The following is an 18,463-nucleotide window of genomic DNA, read 5'->3' as shown; positions in this document are numbered from 1 at the left end:
GGAAAGGTAACGTGTTTGCAACTTTAATTCCAAGCTCTTCACTATAAAGTCTAAGTAAGGACTGCAAACTTAATGATATCATGGAGAAATGAATAATCTTAATTTGTACTTCTTAATTTTAGACAAGAATACCATTTATTTAAGAGAAGTATATGTAATAAACTATAAAACTATTTTATATAGTGCTTACATACATGTTAAAAATTCTTAGCTTACAGACAGAAAATAAAGTCTTAAGCAAATTATGATAATGCTAATTAAAAACCAAAATAAAGACTCTATAAGTACTAAAAACTTACTTAAAGGCTGGAAAATAAGTAAATTTTATATGACTCAACAGAACTAGAGATGGAGTAGAGTTCAAAAGTAGAGGTCTGGGAAAAGCTTTAGTTTCCTTACATTTCCAAACTGGACTTTTTGTGTGTGTGAACTACCCTCTTTTGTAGTAAAGATTAAGGAGAAATATCTTTATTCATACAATGAAAAAATATCTTTAAGAAGCCTTTAGGGTAACACCTCGTGGGGTCAGGAAAGACAAAGAAAGCAGAATTCAAAACCATACACAAGTAAATTATTTTAAATGATTTAACACAAAAGAAAGTCAAAAGAGATGCTCACATATGGAGAATAAAAGCTGTCATAGACAATGAAGTCAGCCATCACAAATTTCCATCATAAAAGCCAGCACATGGGGTTTGTGTTGATGGTGTATTTGTAAACCTGAGAAACAATGTTAAGCGACAAGAACTAAGGAGGTAGTTCAATGAATTCTCTAGGCAGGAGAGCTTAAACTCTGATCTTCACACCCACGTAAAAAGCAAGGCTCAGCTGAATACTATAATCCCAGCTCAGGGTAGGCAGTGGTGGGTTGATGTGAAAGTATCAACTATTTTCCCATTCTGAGTTACACAGGAGGGGAACTGACCTGGACAGCAAACCTAGTTAAATCTGTAACTCCAAGTTCTCAAAAACTATAGTAACAACAACTGAGAAAGACATCTGATGCCAACCTCTGTGGTCCCATGTACGTACACACACACACACACACACACACACACACACACAAAATCATTCTCTTCAGACAGGAAATTCATCTAGTTATTCATCAATTTTAAGAGATTGTTTTATAACTCAAAATAAAAGCAGTTGAAAACAATGAAGGAAAAGAAAATAAGATGCACATATACAATAAATAAAGACTGGTGTGTAGTTTTAACCCAAGGCTGAAGTGTTTGGGTCCTACTTAACAAAGTCTTTTAATCTGTCAAAGAGGAGGCAGATTTTTCGATAAAAACCTATTAAATAAGGATCTGATTTTATTTTGGGAATTTGATGAGAAGATGTCACTTATTAAATGTATTATAATTGGGGAAAGTTCCTAATTTGTCTTCCTATCATTGTAACAAAGTTTGTATAAAAAGAAAAATCTCAAAAGAATTAAGTCATCAATTATTTTCCCATTCTGCAAGTTACACAGGAGGAGGTGAATTATTAAGAGGAATGATAAAGCTGTACTTGCATTTGGTAACACAAAGAAAAGCTTACAAATGAGATGTCTCATTAGTTTGAGCAGATGGATCAAAATTAAAGGCTGAATCGCCAACTTTTAATTTCCCAGTAGCCAAGAAGAGCTTGAAGTCCTGCAGAGTAGGAATGTTGAAAATCAACGGGAAAAGGTTTTCTCCATCTGTCAGCACACATGCCTGAGTGGAACACAACTGCCTCCTACCGTTGTCAATGCTTTTAAGGCACAGCTACACATAAAGTCCATTAAGTCCATGAATGCACATATTTAGATGACTGAGCTACTGAAACCCATAGAATAAGGCATGGACAGGGAGTATCAGCACGGCTTCTGAACGGGGCACTTCTCTTTTCTAATTTACTCAAACAGAAAAATTTAAGAAGAAAATGTTAATTATTTAGCAGGAACACCTCTTTGTTGCCTAAGAATAATCAACCTTAAAAAAAAAATCCTCAGTTTCAATCTTAACACCAATCTGAAAATCAAAGTTCTGAGAGAAACCAAACCATGAGACAATCTCACAGAAAGGAAACAAATCAAGTTAGACTTACTCAGTAAAGTGTGTTTTGTTTCTTTGTATCTTACTATTGTCTTAAAATAGGAAGTGTGGGAGGCATGAGGAAAACACAAAGAGAACTTCAATTAGTTATCTTGGACTAGAAAAGACTGACATATTTATCACTACTGTATAATAACTGATGTTATATTTAAAGAAAAAAATCAGAATTAAAATAGAGATGTTTCCTTACTAATAAAGAAAGGCTGTGCATTGAATAAGTAACTGGCAGTTAAATAATGTGCTCATGTGAAGTTAGTTCTATTAGAGTTCCAAGAACAAATCTTATAACTAGCTAACTAGTACTGATCCATAAATAAATCTATAACTTATTATGCTTATATGTACAATAAAAGTTTCAGGTAGACAGCCTGTCAGGGAAAAAAAAGCACATGCGCGTATACTTTTCAATCAGCAGAAGTGGGCAGAATTGATTGATGTGCCTGTCCAGTTTTTAGAAAGGTTGAACTACATATTCTTCATTTTTCACAGAAAGATATATACAAACTCATGTATTTAAAACTATCATTTGGAAATTCATAAAAAGATAGTTGGAGATAACAGAGAAAGTAACTTTGACCCTAACCATGAGTGAAAAACAAATTTAGCAACACTACAGAACAACTGTACTGTATTATTCTTTGCTGACCTACAGGAAGTATAGATGTAACGGTGCATAGTCAAGGTATTTCTTTTTTGTTTGTCTGTTTGTCTGTTTGTTTGTTTGTTTCTCTCTTTTATTGTATATTTTCGTTATTTACATTTCAAGTGTTAGCCTCCATTTAGGTTTCCCATCTGGAACCCCCCTATCGCACACCCCCCCTGCTTCTACGAGGGTGCTCCCCCACCTACCCACTCCTGCCTCCCCTCACTGGCATTCACCTTCACTACTGCACTGAACCCTCACAGGACCATGGGCTTCTCCTCCCATTGCTGCCTGACAAGAACATCCTTTGCTACATATGCAGCAGGAGCCATGGGTTCTTACATGTGCACTCTTTGATTGGTGGTTTGGCCCCTGGGAGCTCTGGGAGGTGGGGGTCCTGGTTACTTGATATTGTTGTTCTTCCTATGGGGTTGCAAACCCCTTCAGCTCCTTCAGTCCTTTCTCTAACTCCTCCATTGGGGACCCAGTGCTCAGTTCAATGGTTGGCTACGAGCATTCGCTTCTATATTTGTTATGCTCTGGCAGAGCCTCTCAAAAGACAGCTATATCAGGCTCCTGTCAGCAAGCACTTCTTGGCATCCTTTGTGTGGAGGTCTTGACCCTACACGAAGAACTAACTACAGGCAATTAAGAAATGAATCTGTGAAAATCTTATACTGACTTTTAAAGAGTTAAAAACATTATTTACAGAGTAGTTATAGCAAAGAGGAAGAAGATGGGAAACCATAGAATCATATTTCCCATTTCTTCTTTTTTGGGAATTATTATATAATTATATCATGTATTCCTTCTATTTCCTACAGGCTCCTGACAGCAAGCACTTCTTTACACCAACCCAGTGTTTGAGTTTGGTGAGTATATATGGGATGATCCTCAGGTATGGCAGACTCTGAATGGCCTTTCCTTCTGTTTCTGCTCTACATTGTCTCCATATTTCCTATCTGTATTTTGTTCCCCCTTCTAAGGACTGAAGACACTTTGGTCTTCCTTCTTCTTGAGCTTCAAGAAGCTCAAGATCATCTCATTAGATGCTAAGAAAGCATTTGACAAAATTCAACCCCCCTTCATGGTAAAAGTCTTGGAAAAAATCAGGAATTCAAAGCCCATAGCTAAACGTATTAAAAGCGATATACAGCAAACCAATAGCCAATATCAAAGTAAATGGAGAAAAACTTGAAGCAATCCCACTAAAATCAAGGACTAGACAAGGCTACCCAGTCTCTCCCTACCAATTCAATATAGTACCGAAGTCCTAACCAGAGCAATTAGACAATGAAAGGAGGTCAAAGGGATACAAATTGGAAAGGAAGAAGTCAAAATATCACTATTTGCAGATGATATGATAGTATACTTAAGTGACCCCAAAAATTCCATCAGAGAATTCCTAAACCTGACAATTAACTTCAGAAAAGTGACTAGATATAAAATTTAACTCAAACAAGTCAGTAGGCTACCTATACTCAAAGGATAAACAGGCTGAGAAAGAAATGACACCCTACAAAATAACCACAAATAATATAAAATACCTTGGTGTGACTGTAACCAAGCAAGTGAAAGATCTGTATGACAAGAACTTCAAATCTCTGAAGAAAGAAAACGAAGATCTCAGAAAATGGAAAGATCTCCCATGTTCATAGATGGGCAAGATTAATACAGTAAAAATGGCCATCTTGCTGAAAGCAATCTACAACTTCAATACAATCCCCATCAAAATTCCAACTTTATTCTGCAGAGAATTAAAAAGAGAAATATGCAAATTCATCTAGAATAACAAAAATGCCAGGATATCAAAAACTGTTCTCAACAATAAAAGAACTTCTGGGTGAATCACCATCCCTGACCTCAAGCTGTATTACAGAGCAACAGTGATTAAAAACTGTATGGTACTGATACAGTGACAGACAAATAGTTCAATGGAATATAATTGAAGACCCAGAAATGAACCCACACACCTACTATGGTCACTTGATCTTTGACAAAGGAGCCAAAACCACCAGTGGAAAAAAAGACAACATATAGAAGAATGCAAATCGATCCATTCTTATCTCATTGTACAAAGCTCAACTCCAAGTGGATCAAGGACCTCCATGTAAAACAAGATGCACTAAAACTACTAGAAAAGAAAGTGGGGAAGGGCCTCCAGCAAATGGACACAGGGGAAAATTTCCTGAACAGAACACCAATAGCTTATGCTCTAAGAGCAAGAATTGACTAATGGAACCTCATAAAATTGCAAAGCTTCTGTAAGGCAAAGGACAAAACAGCAACCAACAGATTGGGAAAAGATCTTTACCAATCCTACATCTGATAGAGGGCTAATATCCAATATATACAAAGAACTCAAGAAGGTAGACTCTAGAAAATCAAATAGCGCTATTAAAAAATGGGGTACAGAGCTAAACAAAGGATTCTCAACTGAAGAATACAGAGTGGCTGAGAAACACCTAAAGAAATGTTCAACATCCTTAGTCATCAGGGAAATGCAAATCAAAACAACCCTGAGATTCCGCCTCACACCAGTCAGAATGGCTAAGATAAAAAACTCAGGGGACAGCAGATGCTGCTGAGGATGTGGAGAAAGAGGAACACTCCTCCACTGTTGGTGGGACTGCAAGCTGGAACAACTACTCTGGAAATCAGTATGGCGGTTCAAACTGGATATAGTACTACCTGAGGATCCAGATATACCACTACTGGGCATATAACCAAAAGATGTTCCAACATATAACAAGGATACATGCTCCACTAAGTTCATAGCAACCTTATTTATAATAGCTAGCAGCTAGAAAGAACCCAGATGTCCTTCAAGAGAGGAATGGATACAGAAAATGAGGTATTTTTACACAATGGAGTACTACTCAGCTATTAAAAATGAATTCATGAAATTCTAAGGCAAATGGATAGAACTAGAAAATATCATCCTGAGTGAGAAAACGCAATCACAAAAGAACACATATGGTACACACTCAATGGTAAGTGGATATTAGCCCCCAAACCCAGAATACTCAAGGTATTTCTTAAGGAAAAAAGAACCTTTGAAGACTGAAAGCCTTTGGAAATAAATTTCTACTTAGGTTGCAGTATGAGAGACTGAAATGACAGGCCAAACACTGTAATAGAATCAAGTACTGCTGAACTTCTTGAAATTGGCAACTCTAGTTTCCCAAATAAAAGCCTTGCTTTCCAAATACCCACAGTGCAACTGTCAGTGTAGCCACACTTCAGTGGCATTCAGTAGAATACTGCCACTTCTCAAGCTAAATAATCACAGATTATCTTACAAACACAGAATTTAATAGATAACACCTTTTAAAAGACAGATACAATGAAAGATTTGCTTCAGATATTTTCCTCATTTGCATTCATATAGTATAGAAAACACAAAGAACTGAAAGGAATGGAGCTCTCCAGTGATGCTACAAAAGAACTCTCAGCTGTATTATGACTGGTTTAATGTAAGAACTTACAATCTTCCCAGGAGAAAGTTTACAGTATGAAAGCACTGGGTTAAAGGCAAATGTCAACCAACAGGAAAAGTTCCAATGCATTCCCATTTTTGGTCTTCCCCAAGCCACTCATAACATACTGTCAAAAAAAAAAAAATCACAATCAAACTGCATTTATGACAAAGTTTATGAAGGTGACAGTACATGTCCCAGATAATCTTTCTCAGTATGATCTAGTCCACTGCACAAAACATACTAAAAACAGTATTTAGATTGAAGACTTTTAGGCAGAACATACATTTAATACTATTATTTCTATTTATGGGCATATCATATTTTTCAACAATTAAAATACAATAGATTCTGAATCAAGAAAAATTATAGGGAATTTAAGACTATAAGATGAACTAAAAATGTAAATATATATAGATGAATATAAGCGACTCTGTAGTGAATAAGTAGTGATTATTTTAAGTCCTCATATATAGATATGTGTGTACATATACATATTGTGTATGTATGTATGTGTGTATATATATATGCTTATATATGCATATGTATATGCATATATACATGCCAAAGATAACAAGGTCACAGGTTGAAAAAAAAAAACCAGAGGAAGCACTTTTCTAATAAAAGTGAGTGCATGTCCAAACTAAAATCTAAAATTACAGTAAACAATCAACAAGGAGAAAATACTTGCTAGCCAAAAAAAAAAGAAATCATACTTATAACACCACTTTGTTTTATATGCCATAAAAGTGAAAAAGAAAAATTAAGTGGGTAAAAAAAATTAGGTCACAACCTTACATCAAACTATATTGTCAATGTTACTTAGAAGAAACTTCATTAGTTTTTAAGCTTCTGGATCCTTTAACTCTCAGGTCTGTTGTTACCACAAAATGTTTCTATTTATTTGGAAAAGACAGGGTCCAAACAAGATGACAAATTGTACCATTTCTTGTGATTCCATTATAGAGAATGAGTTAATAATAACTTAAGCAGAAAAGTAGCAAGAAAATAATTGAAAATATAATGATTACATAAGCCACCATCATTTATAATAGAAAGCTGAAAACATTTCAAATTAGCAATGGAGAGATAATTAATAACTGAAAATTAGCTATTGAGTTAATTAGCTTAATAATTGTGACAATCTTCATAGTCAAACTAACTAGATTTAGAATCACTGAGATTCCCACATTTAAAAATGTCTGTCAGACACATTTAGAGATGTTTAAGATCTATCCCAATTGTGGGAGGAACTATCCCATGTTCTAAGGCTCTCTGAATAAAAGAGGAGAAGGGAGAATGCCAGAAAACCATGATCCTTTCTCTTTCCCTGCTCCTTGGTTGATAATGTGAATGAACCAAATACCCCAGCCATACCTTTGATTGTATTATAGATGGTATTCCTTTGAGCTGTGTGACAAAAAAATATTCTTCTATCCTTGAATTGCATTTTGATAGGTATTTACCTATCCCATGCATCTATGAGATAGATAAGTAATATAACAACAATGTGGAATGTTATCAGTCACAGTTAGCTATACACCCTTGAAAAACTGCTTAACATGTCTAAGGCTCATTTTTCCTTGTATCAAAATAAAAATATCTAGGCATACTGTCAGATTAAAAGTCTAAGGAGATTCACATGGCTTGTAAAAATTAGAATTGAAGTAAACTTTTTCTTGCAGACAATGAAGCTATGAAAATCATGTAGATACATTTAAAATCTTTATTATTTATTAAGCATGAGTGAATATAAAGCTTCACAATGATAATTATAATTTAATAACTGACTGTCACTAATTATAATATTAACCCGCAAGTATGAAAGAATAAAAGACTAGTAGAAGCTAGGGAGATGGCTTGGTGATTAAAGGGCTTGTTTGGTAAGGAAGGGGATCAAGAATTCTATCCCTAGAACCTTTATAAATACTGAGTTAAGTATGGTGGCCTACCTGCAATTCTAGCCTTAGAAGGATGAGATGAGATATACCAAACAAGCTGAGAGTTTTGACTGATTAAGAGACCCTGCCTCAAAGAGTAAGGTAAAAGGGAGGATGAGGAAAAATTTCAACATTAGCCTTGGAATTCCTCACACGTGTGCACACTCGCATGTGTACCTGCCCATACTCATGTGAACACACATGCATACATGTATACAAACTCCCACAAAGATATGAAAAGAAAACATATGAGTGGTAAATATATTACTATATTATCATTATATGAACATGATTATCACTATATTAAGATGGTAAAATAGTAGCAAACTATGCCAATATTATGAAATAAACAAATACTCAAAATATGTACATATTAAAAATAAAATTCAAGGAAATCTTATTAAACGTGTCATTGCTAATCATTGAAAAACAGATTAAACCTGCTCATAGTGGCCAGCTGCCTAGAGGGTCACTGCTATCCCACTCTACTTGTTTGACAGCACAGATCTAGATATAGTTTTAGATATCAAAGTTGGTTTTCAAACAACAATTGTACTTTAACAAAAACCACCACAGAACAATTTCAGCTAAACACCAGTGTAGAAAGTAACTTAGATTTCACATGTTCATGAAGAACTGGCAGTCATGGATGTCATGACATCAATACCAAAGGTGGACAGGTAATCCTTGTCTCCAGCGTCTCCTTTCACAGTGTGCAGCCTCAATTCCTAAGCTCCTTGTGTTTATAATCAACAGCACCTGGTAACCTGCTTTGGGTATCCTGGCCAAGTCTTTTCCTCCAAAGAGGCATTATTACTAGACTATGAGCCTGTCCTTGGGAACTTTTGGTTTGAGAAGTAAAGCAGTAAGTGAATTTACAAAGACAAAAAAGTAGTTGGTAGTAAGATTTCATCCGTACTGTCTACACATCTCCAATCAATATCTATCCACCTCCCTAAAACAGAATGTCCAAGCATTATACTGTCTGAACCCCACAAAATGATGTGTTCTAGAGAAGCCTATTTTCCATAATAATGTAGAAAATACAATCAGCCTCATTGCAAAATGATCTGCGATTCCGTATCTAAGAGTTCTGTATCACAGATTTAACAAACTGCTTAGAAGAGACATTTTTAACAATTGCAACCAAAACAAGCAAACAAACAAAAAAAAAACCTTCTAGCTGCAGTGAATACATAAAGTCTTTCTACCTTAGCTTTATTCTGTAAACAATATAGTAGAACAATTACTTACAGAGACTATTATGTAATAGATACAGTAAGAAAACTAGAGAAAATTTAAGTATGTGGGAAGATGTCCATAGTGATATGCAAATAGCAATGGTATTTTAAATTAAAGCCTTGAAAACTTTTTGATTCTGGTTACCTGTTGGGGTAGGTGTCTAAAACAAACCTGCAAAGACGTCAATGAGAGACTGTCCTAATTATCTGGCAAGTCAGTGCTAACTATATTTTTTGTAAAGAAAAAATACTCTAATATCTTTAATTCTAGAGTAACAGAAGTTCTAGTTTTGCTGTGATAAAAGACTGTAAACAGCAGCAATGTGAGGAGGGAAGGGTTTACCTGGCTTATGCTTCCAAGTCCCAGTCCATCACTGAGAAAAGTCGGTGTAGGAACTTAGGTTGAAAATATAGTAGAAGACTACCTATTAGCTGGCTTGCTCTTTAGCTCATATATATTTATATTTCACCGTAATATACTTATATTTCTACATCTATTATTTAAAAAAATATTTAAGCAGTGGTGGCACACGCCTTTAACCCCAGCACTTGGGAGGCAGAGGAAGGAGAATTTCTGAGTTCTAGGCCAGCCTGGTCTACAGAGTGAGTTCCAGGACAGCCAGGGCTACACAGAAACCCTGTCTTAAAAAAAAAATTTGAACCTTTTATTTATACTGAAGTCTACGATACATTGATGAAGGTTCTCTTGTGTTGGAATAACAGCCAAATACAATTAAAAGCTCCCATGTAAAGTTTTACTAATCCAGAGTTCTAAATAGATGCAGACTCAGAACAGTCAACACATCAAATGACAAGAGTACTCCACTGTATTACTTTTTTGCCCAGGACCTCATTTTCATCTGTCAACTATGTGTAACAGTACACATCTTATTAGATATTAAGAGAATTTAATAAATGTAAGATAATATTTTATCATTTTCAGGTTTTAATAAAAAGATACAAAAAGTACTAATTTAAAATAATCAGGGCTTCTCAAATTTCCAAATAAAAGCAGTACTGATAAAAATAAATTTTAATAGTTAAAAATGAGAACTGAGGATGCAGTTCAGTCCATGGAGTGATTTGTCTTACATGGAGGTAATCCTGGGTTAGATCCCTAGGAATGCCAAGGCGATACCTGTGATTCCGCACTTGAGAGGTAATGGCAAGGAGGATCAGAAATACAAGGGCATCCTAGGCTACATGAGACCTAGTCTCAAAATAATACAAAGCAAAACAAAACAAAACAAAAAAAAAAGGCAATGAATAAAGAAATGCAGACTCCCAAGTAAAATGAACTAAGTTTAAATGATCAAACAAAAATTCTCAATACTTCATTCCATTAAGTTTAGTAGAAAAACAAATTTTGATACTCCTTCTTTAAGAAAGACATGCTCCAAGGGTGTTCATTGGCTGGTATCAATCTCAGGTCCAGGTCAGTTTTGACTCATCTAATAGATAACAGCTGCATTATGATTCAGCCTCTGGGAAAAGGATTCTTCTGTACACAAACCTATATTCTTCTTTTGAAACAGACCAAGATAATTGCAGAAACGCACACCCAATCAAAAGAGCAGAGTTGCAGAGCCCAACACCAATAGATATATCTACATATCTACAAAACATTCGAGCACCTACAGCTCAGGAAACACTGTAGAAGACAACGAAGAAAGACTGTAAGAGCCAGAGGAACCAGGGATTTTGCTATGAGGTTGTGTCTTCTGGTAACATCAGAAGCTATACCCATAAAGCCTCACCATCATGATTGCCTACATATGAGTTGAACAAATATAACACCAATATACACACAAAAGAGGACAAGGAAAAGCCTATGAGGGAGGTATCAATACTACTTATGAACTACTGGCAAATAAGGAAAGTTGAGAGTGGGAGAAATAGTCTGCCCAGGGAAGAGCATGCCAAGTGATTATCTGAAAACACACACACAAGTAACATTACACAGACTTGGGAGAACTTATGTATGTACACATACATAAATGCATGTAATAATAACTAATGAATAAAAGAGGCTATGGCTTTGAAAACAAGCAAGGAGGGATAAATGGGAATGGTTGGAGGGAAGAAAGAAAAGACAGATATGCTGTAATTTTATTTTAATCTCAAAAAACAAAAAGTTTTCTGCAAGTTTTAAAATGAACAGCTGAATAGAGACATTAAGATATTTTGAAAACTTAGTAAAATAGTTCTTCTCTGCAGATTTTTACCAATGATTCTGAGTTGTCTAATGAAAGTATCAGACATTGAATAGATATGGTTAACCTCTTAAAAAATAAAAGTCAAAGAGTCAGAAAAACCAGTTCAAAATCACAAAAGTTAAGTACTGTCTAATTAAATAAATTTCACTCTTCTAAAATAATCACACAGTAGTAAAATCACACAGCTGGGTAGGTGTGGGCAAACCTGAAATCCCAACACACAGGAAGTTGAGTTTGAGGCCAGCCAGGACTAGGTAAAGAAACACACCTCTAAAAACAATGAGTCAAAGCAACCAATCTTCCCCAAAGGCCAGGCCCAACAACAACCAAAACAGGAAACCGCTAATTTTTATAAGTTGTTCTATCATTTCACTTTTTCCTTAAAGAAATTTGATACTATGGGGATGTTAATAAAAAACAAAACTGCTTAAATCTTTTCTCCCCACCACCACTAGCCAGGGATGGAACTCAGTGTCTCAAATGCATTTCTCTATCATCGTCCTACATCCCAGACCTGAACTGCTTAACTTTCAAACACAATAAAGCAATACAAAGTTTATTAAATGCATTTCGAATATACTTAATCAAAACAGTAAAAATAACATCATGAAAGCCTGAACAATAATTAAAAACATGAATAGAGTTTTGAAGTGCTGCTTAAAAAGATTAAAAGAAACAGAAATGCCAAGGCCAACCTTTATCTTAAATACTTAATAAAATGGCAAACAAAATACCTTGACATATCAATATCAGGATATCAATATCACATAGGACTATTTATATGACTCATACAGCTATCTATTAAACTAAAACAACTAAGAAATAAAAATGTCAGAATTCAGAGAAAGTGAAGATTGAAACTCTACAGTTTTCACTAAGCATTTCCTAGAAACAACAGGAGCTTGGTGTACCTGGTGTCCAGCCTTTACTTGTTTCAGAACACTTTCGTAGCACACTTCATCCATGTTATTTAACTGCTGCATCTTAAAGAATTTAAAGCAGGAGAATTATAAAATTAGACAATAAAACTACAAATGAAACTTTGTCAATTACAGTACAAAACCTTTCAGACTAATTAGAACAGAGAAGCAACAAATAAAAGTATCTAACATAGAACAAATAAAATAAAAAACCACAAAGTACAAAAACCACAGTTTCAGACTACAAAGACTAATTTAAAAGTGAGTGTCTACCTTTAAAAGCTATAGATATGTTAGAATACATTTTAAAGTACTGTTTTCCTATAGAACCTCATTCTTCAGGCTATTTTTTTTCTATGTCATTTCAGGAACCACACAATTTTCATATGTCTGAAAATCTATGAACACAGGTTGAATGACAAAGAATAATCTACAGACAGAAACTAATTCACTTTGTAAATTAATTTAATAACAAACACTTTAGAACTTGGAGAACTTATGATTGATAATCTGTTACTAAGTAGGACAAAATGATCAAAGGATTTGAAAATCACATCTAGTGTCTTCTATCCCCATGCTAAATACCAATATTTTCAGTGTACTTTGGGTCTGGTTCATTTCAAACTGGAAATGCCATCTTACCAATTCTCATATTCTTAATAACTGGATCATATATTGAATTTTAACTGAAAATTTCAGTAACTGATTATAAACCACATTAACAACACCCTAAGATCTTCATACATACCAACAATGTATTTCAAATAAATATAAAACTTGTTAAGTTCTAATAATATAAAAATCTGTAACTATAAAAAATATAATTTACTATCCACACTATGGTATGTAAATTCCTTTAATTGCCAAATTTCTAAAACTTCAAAACCATTATATCACTTCTTTATCCAGCATTTGGTGAGTATTATACTACCATAATGCTATGGAAAACACTTTGGAATTTAACTACCTTTAACTGATTTACCAATCTACCAATATGTTATCAGTATGAGACAAAAATGGCTGTTTTACTAATAAGCTTCTCTTTTAGAAAATCTAATGTAATTAATGAAAAGCCAAGATTAGCCTAATGTTACACAATTTTAATTTGTTCTCTTTTAAAAAAGAGTCATCAAAAGAATTTTGAATATTATCTTAAAGCTTTTTCATCTAAGGAAGAATATGAGTTGAACAAAATAAATTTTAAGTAAACTTTACTTACATTATTAGAAAACTGTAATAAGAACACCAATACTACAAATGGTATAATGGTGGTACCATTAAAGGGATGACTATTTTTAAAGCATTATATAGAATATTAAAAATATTGTTTATATACATAATTAATATAATAAAAATATATTTTAAGCACAATTCTCCTCTACTGGCTGAAGCATGAGATTACTTTTCAATTGCAATTATTCCTTATTTTAAATGAACATTGTACCAAAATATATATTACTGATTTAATTACAGATTTTATTATTTTATAATGTCCTTCAATTAAAATAACTTGAAGTTTTTAACAGCTAAAATTACAAAATACATGTTGAAATACTGTAACCTACACTAAGAACCATTCTGTAGGAAGACTTTACTGCCAATACTGAGAGGAGTTCCTGACTTCATTTGAAGCAATACTTATATTTTATGGAAGTGATGCTGGGTAGGATTTAATCCCAATTATGTATTCAACAATAAGCCAATAAAAATATTTCTTTTAGAAGTAAAACTATTAAAATGAGCTCTTACCTTGTTTGAACTTTTAATCCCTAAAAATGTCTGTCCAAGAGGTACAGGTCGAAAACGGCCATCAAAGTAGAAAAGTCCAATGTAGGGGTTAACATGCAAAAATGTAGCAACATCGAGGTAGTTGGGTAAGGTTGCAGACAATCCAAGAATTCTTATCATACTCTGTGTGGATTCAACCTGTATGGGTAATTTCAATAGGAATGTATTTAATTAAATAAATTGTAAGTAAATTAACCAAAACAAAAAACTCAGAATAACATATCATGTATGCTATCAATATGAATTATAAAAATTATACTGCAGGAAATGGAAATGAGGTTAGAGGTCAACAGAGGTCTTATCATCTAAATGTGTAGGCATAAGAGATATAGGCCCAAGATATGTGACTCAATGGTGGATCACTTACATAGCATGCATAAGACCATGTATTATCCTTCTCCCACTACACACACCATATTCCTAATTTACTATCATCTGAACTTATGAATTGACATTAAGTACCTGTAAGTACTTTAAAACAATGATTTAATTTAAAACAATGAAATTAATTTAATATATTTCAAAAACTGGGGGTAGAAACTTATATCCCTGATTGAGAGTTGGCCTGATATGCACCAGGCTTGGGTTTTGTCCTCACTATTGTCTAAAAATTAATACTAAAATACCCCCAAACAAGCAAACACAAACAAACAAATATCAAATTCTGACTGTATTATATGCAAAGGAATAAAATCAAATGATGGTCAGAATATTCCATATACTTCATAATAAACATACATCACTATGTTGTTACAATATCATTATCAAAGTCAATGTTGATAAGATTGTTCAGTTTTGGAGATACCATGAAATAAACAAAGCAGACCCCTATAGATATACCTTCATAATTCCAAAACCCAGTTACCTATACTAGGTGATTGCATAATTCACAATAATCAGGTAATGCAATACTGAGTACAGCACAGACCCACACCCATAGAGACTACTTGAAACAAATGTTTAAAACAGATGGCATTGGTTGAAAATTGTTGCACAGAGAAAGAATATCACACGTGGATTTAGTCTCACAAAAAAAATCTTATATAAAACAGCAAAAACCCATTTCAAATTTCATCCTAATTAGAGAACTCCAGACAATGTGAAGTAGTTAAAAGAGTCATGGCGAACACTACAAAATCCACATTGTGAAGATTCTTCTTTATCTTTACTCCAGAAACTAGGGGGTTAAATTTCTGGGGAGGTGGGGGGTAATAGTACTGATAATAGAACCCAAGGCTTTTTATAGTAAACTTTTATGATTACTATCTCATAAAGTTTACGTTTGGACAGTCTGTCTCCTTGCTGAAAAAAAGTTAAAAAACAATATTAGTTTATTATTGCTAAGTGCAATAATTTATAATTTCTTATATATTTATCTTATCATCTCATCATGCCAAGTGTGCTGTGAATGTAGTCCCTAATCCAGCATTTAATTTCTACGCTCACATTACCATGCGTCATGGTGTGATGTGAAACACTACCATCTACTGGAAACACTTGGTAATCACAAGGAACAAGCACATGTGTTTTAATACAGTGTTATGGGCACTAGATTAGAACTTCAGAAATATATGAGAATCAAAGACACATTTCTACCAAGGAGATTAAAATCTAGTGGGAAATACAGGAATTAAAAGAATGAAGCATATCTAGCTTTATGACTATTAAGCACTGATAGATGCTAAAAATATATAAAGCATAAACAGAGGGAACAGATTTTATTTCAGGTATTTCCTTTTAGTATGTAGAAAGCAGAAGACGAGTTTAATTAAACAAGTAGTATGCAACAGGTTCAAAAGAACAGTGTATTTCTAATCAATGTTTGCACAATGTGACCAACACGTAACTGTCATTCATAATTGCACACAGAAAAAGAAAAAAAAAAAAGAAAAGCACTCATTCCATCTCAAGACAGTTGAGTTAAAGCTAGAATACAGGGTTAATGTGCTATAAAGAATGGAAAAAAATACTTTCAAGTGGCTGGAACACATAGTAGCTGGCAGACTGGTAGCCATCAAAATGAGATGACCAGCCTTTAATAAATTTTAATATCTACCTAAGAAATCTGGGTATTTTTCTTAGTATTACAAGTAAGAAAAGTGTAGAAAAACAACTAAAAATCGGTAACATTAAGAAATTAATGGAAGAGTGGAATATGTTGTATACTGGTACGTTCTCTAAAACAAACTACATGTAGTACAACCATGTACATAAAACAGTGTACACAGTCACAGGAAGGACTGAAGGCAAACCTCATGCCACTTCCTGCTGCTATGGGAGGCGAAAAGTCAGGCTACTCCTCTTACAATGTGTAGATAAGATTTGCAAGAAAGCCCTCATCTGTGGAATGCTTTATCAGGATGGACTGGACTCATGAGGTTGTTCACTGCAAATAAATCTGGACTGCATATGTTCACACATCATGGCTCTTTGAAAATATCACTAATTGTTTTTTTTCTTTTTTCAGTTTGAACTATTCTGCTTTTTATTCAACTTTTTATTAGATTATTTTCTTCATGTACATTTCAAATGCTATCCCGAAAGTCCCCTATATCTCTCCCCTGGTCCCAAACCCACCCACTCCCACTTCTTGGCCCTGGTGTTCCCCTGTACTGAGGCATATAAAGTTTACAAGACCAAGGGGTCTCTCTTCCCAATGAAGGCCGACTAAGCCATCTTCTGCTACACATGCAGCTAGAGACACGAGTTCTGGGGGTACTGGTTAGTTCATATTGTTGTTCCACCTATAGGGTTGCAGACCCCTTCAGCACCTTGGATACTTTCTCTAACTCCTCCATTAGGGGCCCTGTGTTCCATCCAATAGCTGACTGTGAACATCCACTTCTGTATTTGCCAGGCACTGGCATAGCCTCACACCAGACAGCTATATCAGAGTCCTTTCAGCAAAATCTTGCTGGCATCTGCAATAGTGTCTGCGTTTGGTGGCTGATTATGGGATGGATCCCTGGGTGGAGCAGTCTCTGGAATGGCTAAGATCAAAAATTCAGGTGACAGCAGATGCTGGCAAGGATGTGGAGAAAGAGGGACTCTCCTCCATTGCTGGTGGGATTGCAAGCTTGTAGAACAGCTCTGGAAATCAGTCTGGCAGTTCCTCAGAAAATTGGACACAGTACTACCGGAAGATCCAGCAATACCTCTCCTGGGCATATACCCATAAGATGTTCCAACTGGTAATAAAGACACATGCTCCACTACGTTTATAGCAGCCTTATTTATAATAGTCAGAAGTTGGAAAGAACCCAGATGTCCCTCAACAGAGGAATGGATACAGAAAATGTGGTATCTTTACACAATGGAGTACGACCCAGCTATTAAAAACAATGAATTTATGAAATTCTTGGACAAATGGATGTATCTGGATATCATCCTGAGTGAGGTAACCCAATCACAAAAGAAGTCACTTGATATGCACTCACTGATAAGTGGATATTAGCCCAGAAACTTAGAATACCCAAGATACATTTGCAAAACACAAGAAAATCAAGAAGAGGGAAAACCAACTTGTGGATACTTCATTCCTCCTTAGAATAGAGAACAAAATACCCAGGGAAGGAGTTACAGAGACATAGTTTGGAGCTAAGACAAGAAGATGGACCATCTAGAGACTACCCCACCGGAGATCCATCCCCATAACCAATTTTCTAATATCACGGCATAAAGTATAAAAAACAAAATCAGGATCAAAATCATTACCTTTGAAGCAAAAGATAGCCTGCAAACTTTTATTGAAACTCTTGGGTGTAAAATTTGGGGCACAAACAGGTGTTGGACGAAGATAAGTTGTGAAAAGAGCAGAAGCAGTTACAGACCTTTTGTGTCTTCAGTGTCACAACTACATGCATCTTTAAAGCTATTCTGAAGCTGTATTAGATAATACTTGACTTATGATGTATAACATTCAGCTTTAAGGTCTCTGGAATTTGTGTAGGTGTATTATTGTGTGCATATTTATATAATGACATGTTAAAATGTGACAAATTTTCCTCCAATTCCATCTGAGTTTCCTGCAACTGACATCACAGATGTACCTCACTCTATTCTTGGGTAAAGCCAAATATATCCAAGAACTTTATTTTCTTTACCACTAAATTCATAGTACTTGGAAATATTTAGCAATCATATGGTTAGAGT

General features: G+C 34.7%; 1 protein-coding gene across 1 annotated transcript in view; it reads right to left on the bottom strand.

The window, feature by feature from the left end:
* Ascc3 (activating signal cointegrator 1 complex subunit 3) overlaps positions 1–18,463 on the bottom strand; it is a 282,052-nt gene that overhangs the window by 200,347 nt on the left and 63,242 nt on the right. Inside the window, exons 12-13 of the mRNA XM_021173819.2 lie at positions 14,273–14,449; positions 12,515–12,586 (exon numbers count right to left, since the gene is read on the bottom strand). Coding sequence (XP_021029478.1) covers positions 12,515–12,586; positions 14,273–14,449 — 249 coding nt within the window. The remainder of the gene's footprint in view (positions 1–12,514; positions 12,587–14,272; positions 14,450–18,463) is intronic.

The sequence above is a fragment of the Mus caroli genome, unplaced genomic scaffold, assembly GCF_978045245.1.
Source record: "Mus caroli unplaced genomic scaffold, Mus_caroli_1 scaffold_9, whole genome shotgun sequence".
NCBI lineage: Eukaryota > Metazoa > Chordata > Mammalia > Rodentia > Muridae > Mus > Mus caroli.
The sequence above is the reverse complement of the archived record's forward strand: the minus strand, read 5'-3'. Positions and strand labels throughout refer to the sequence as shown.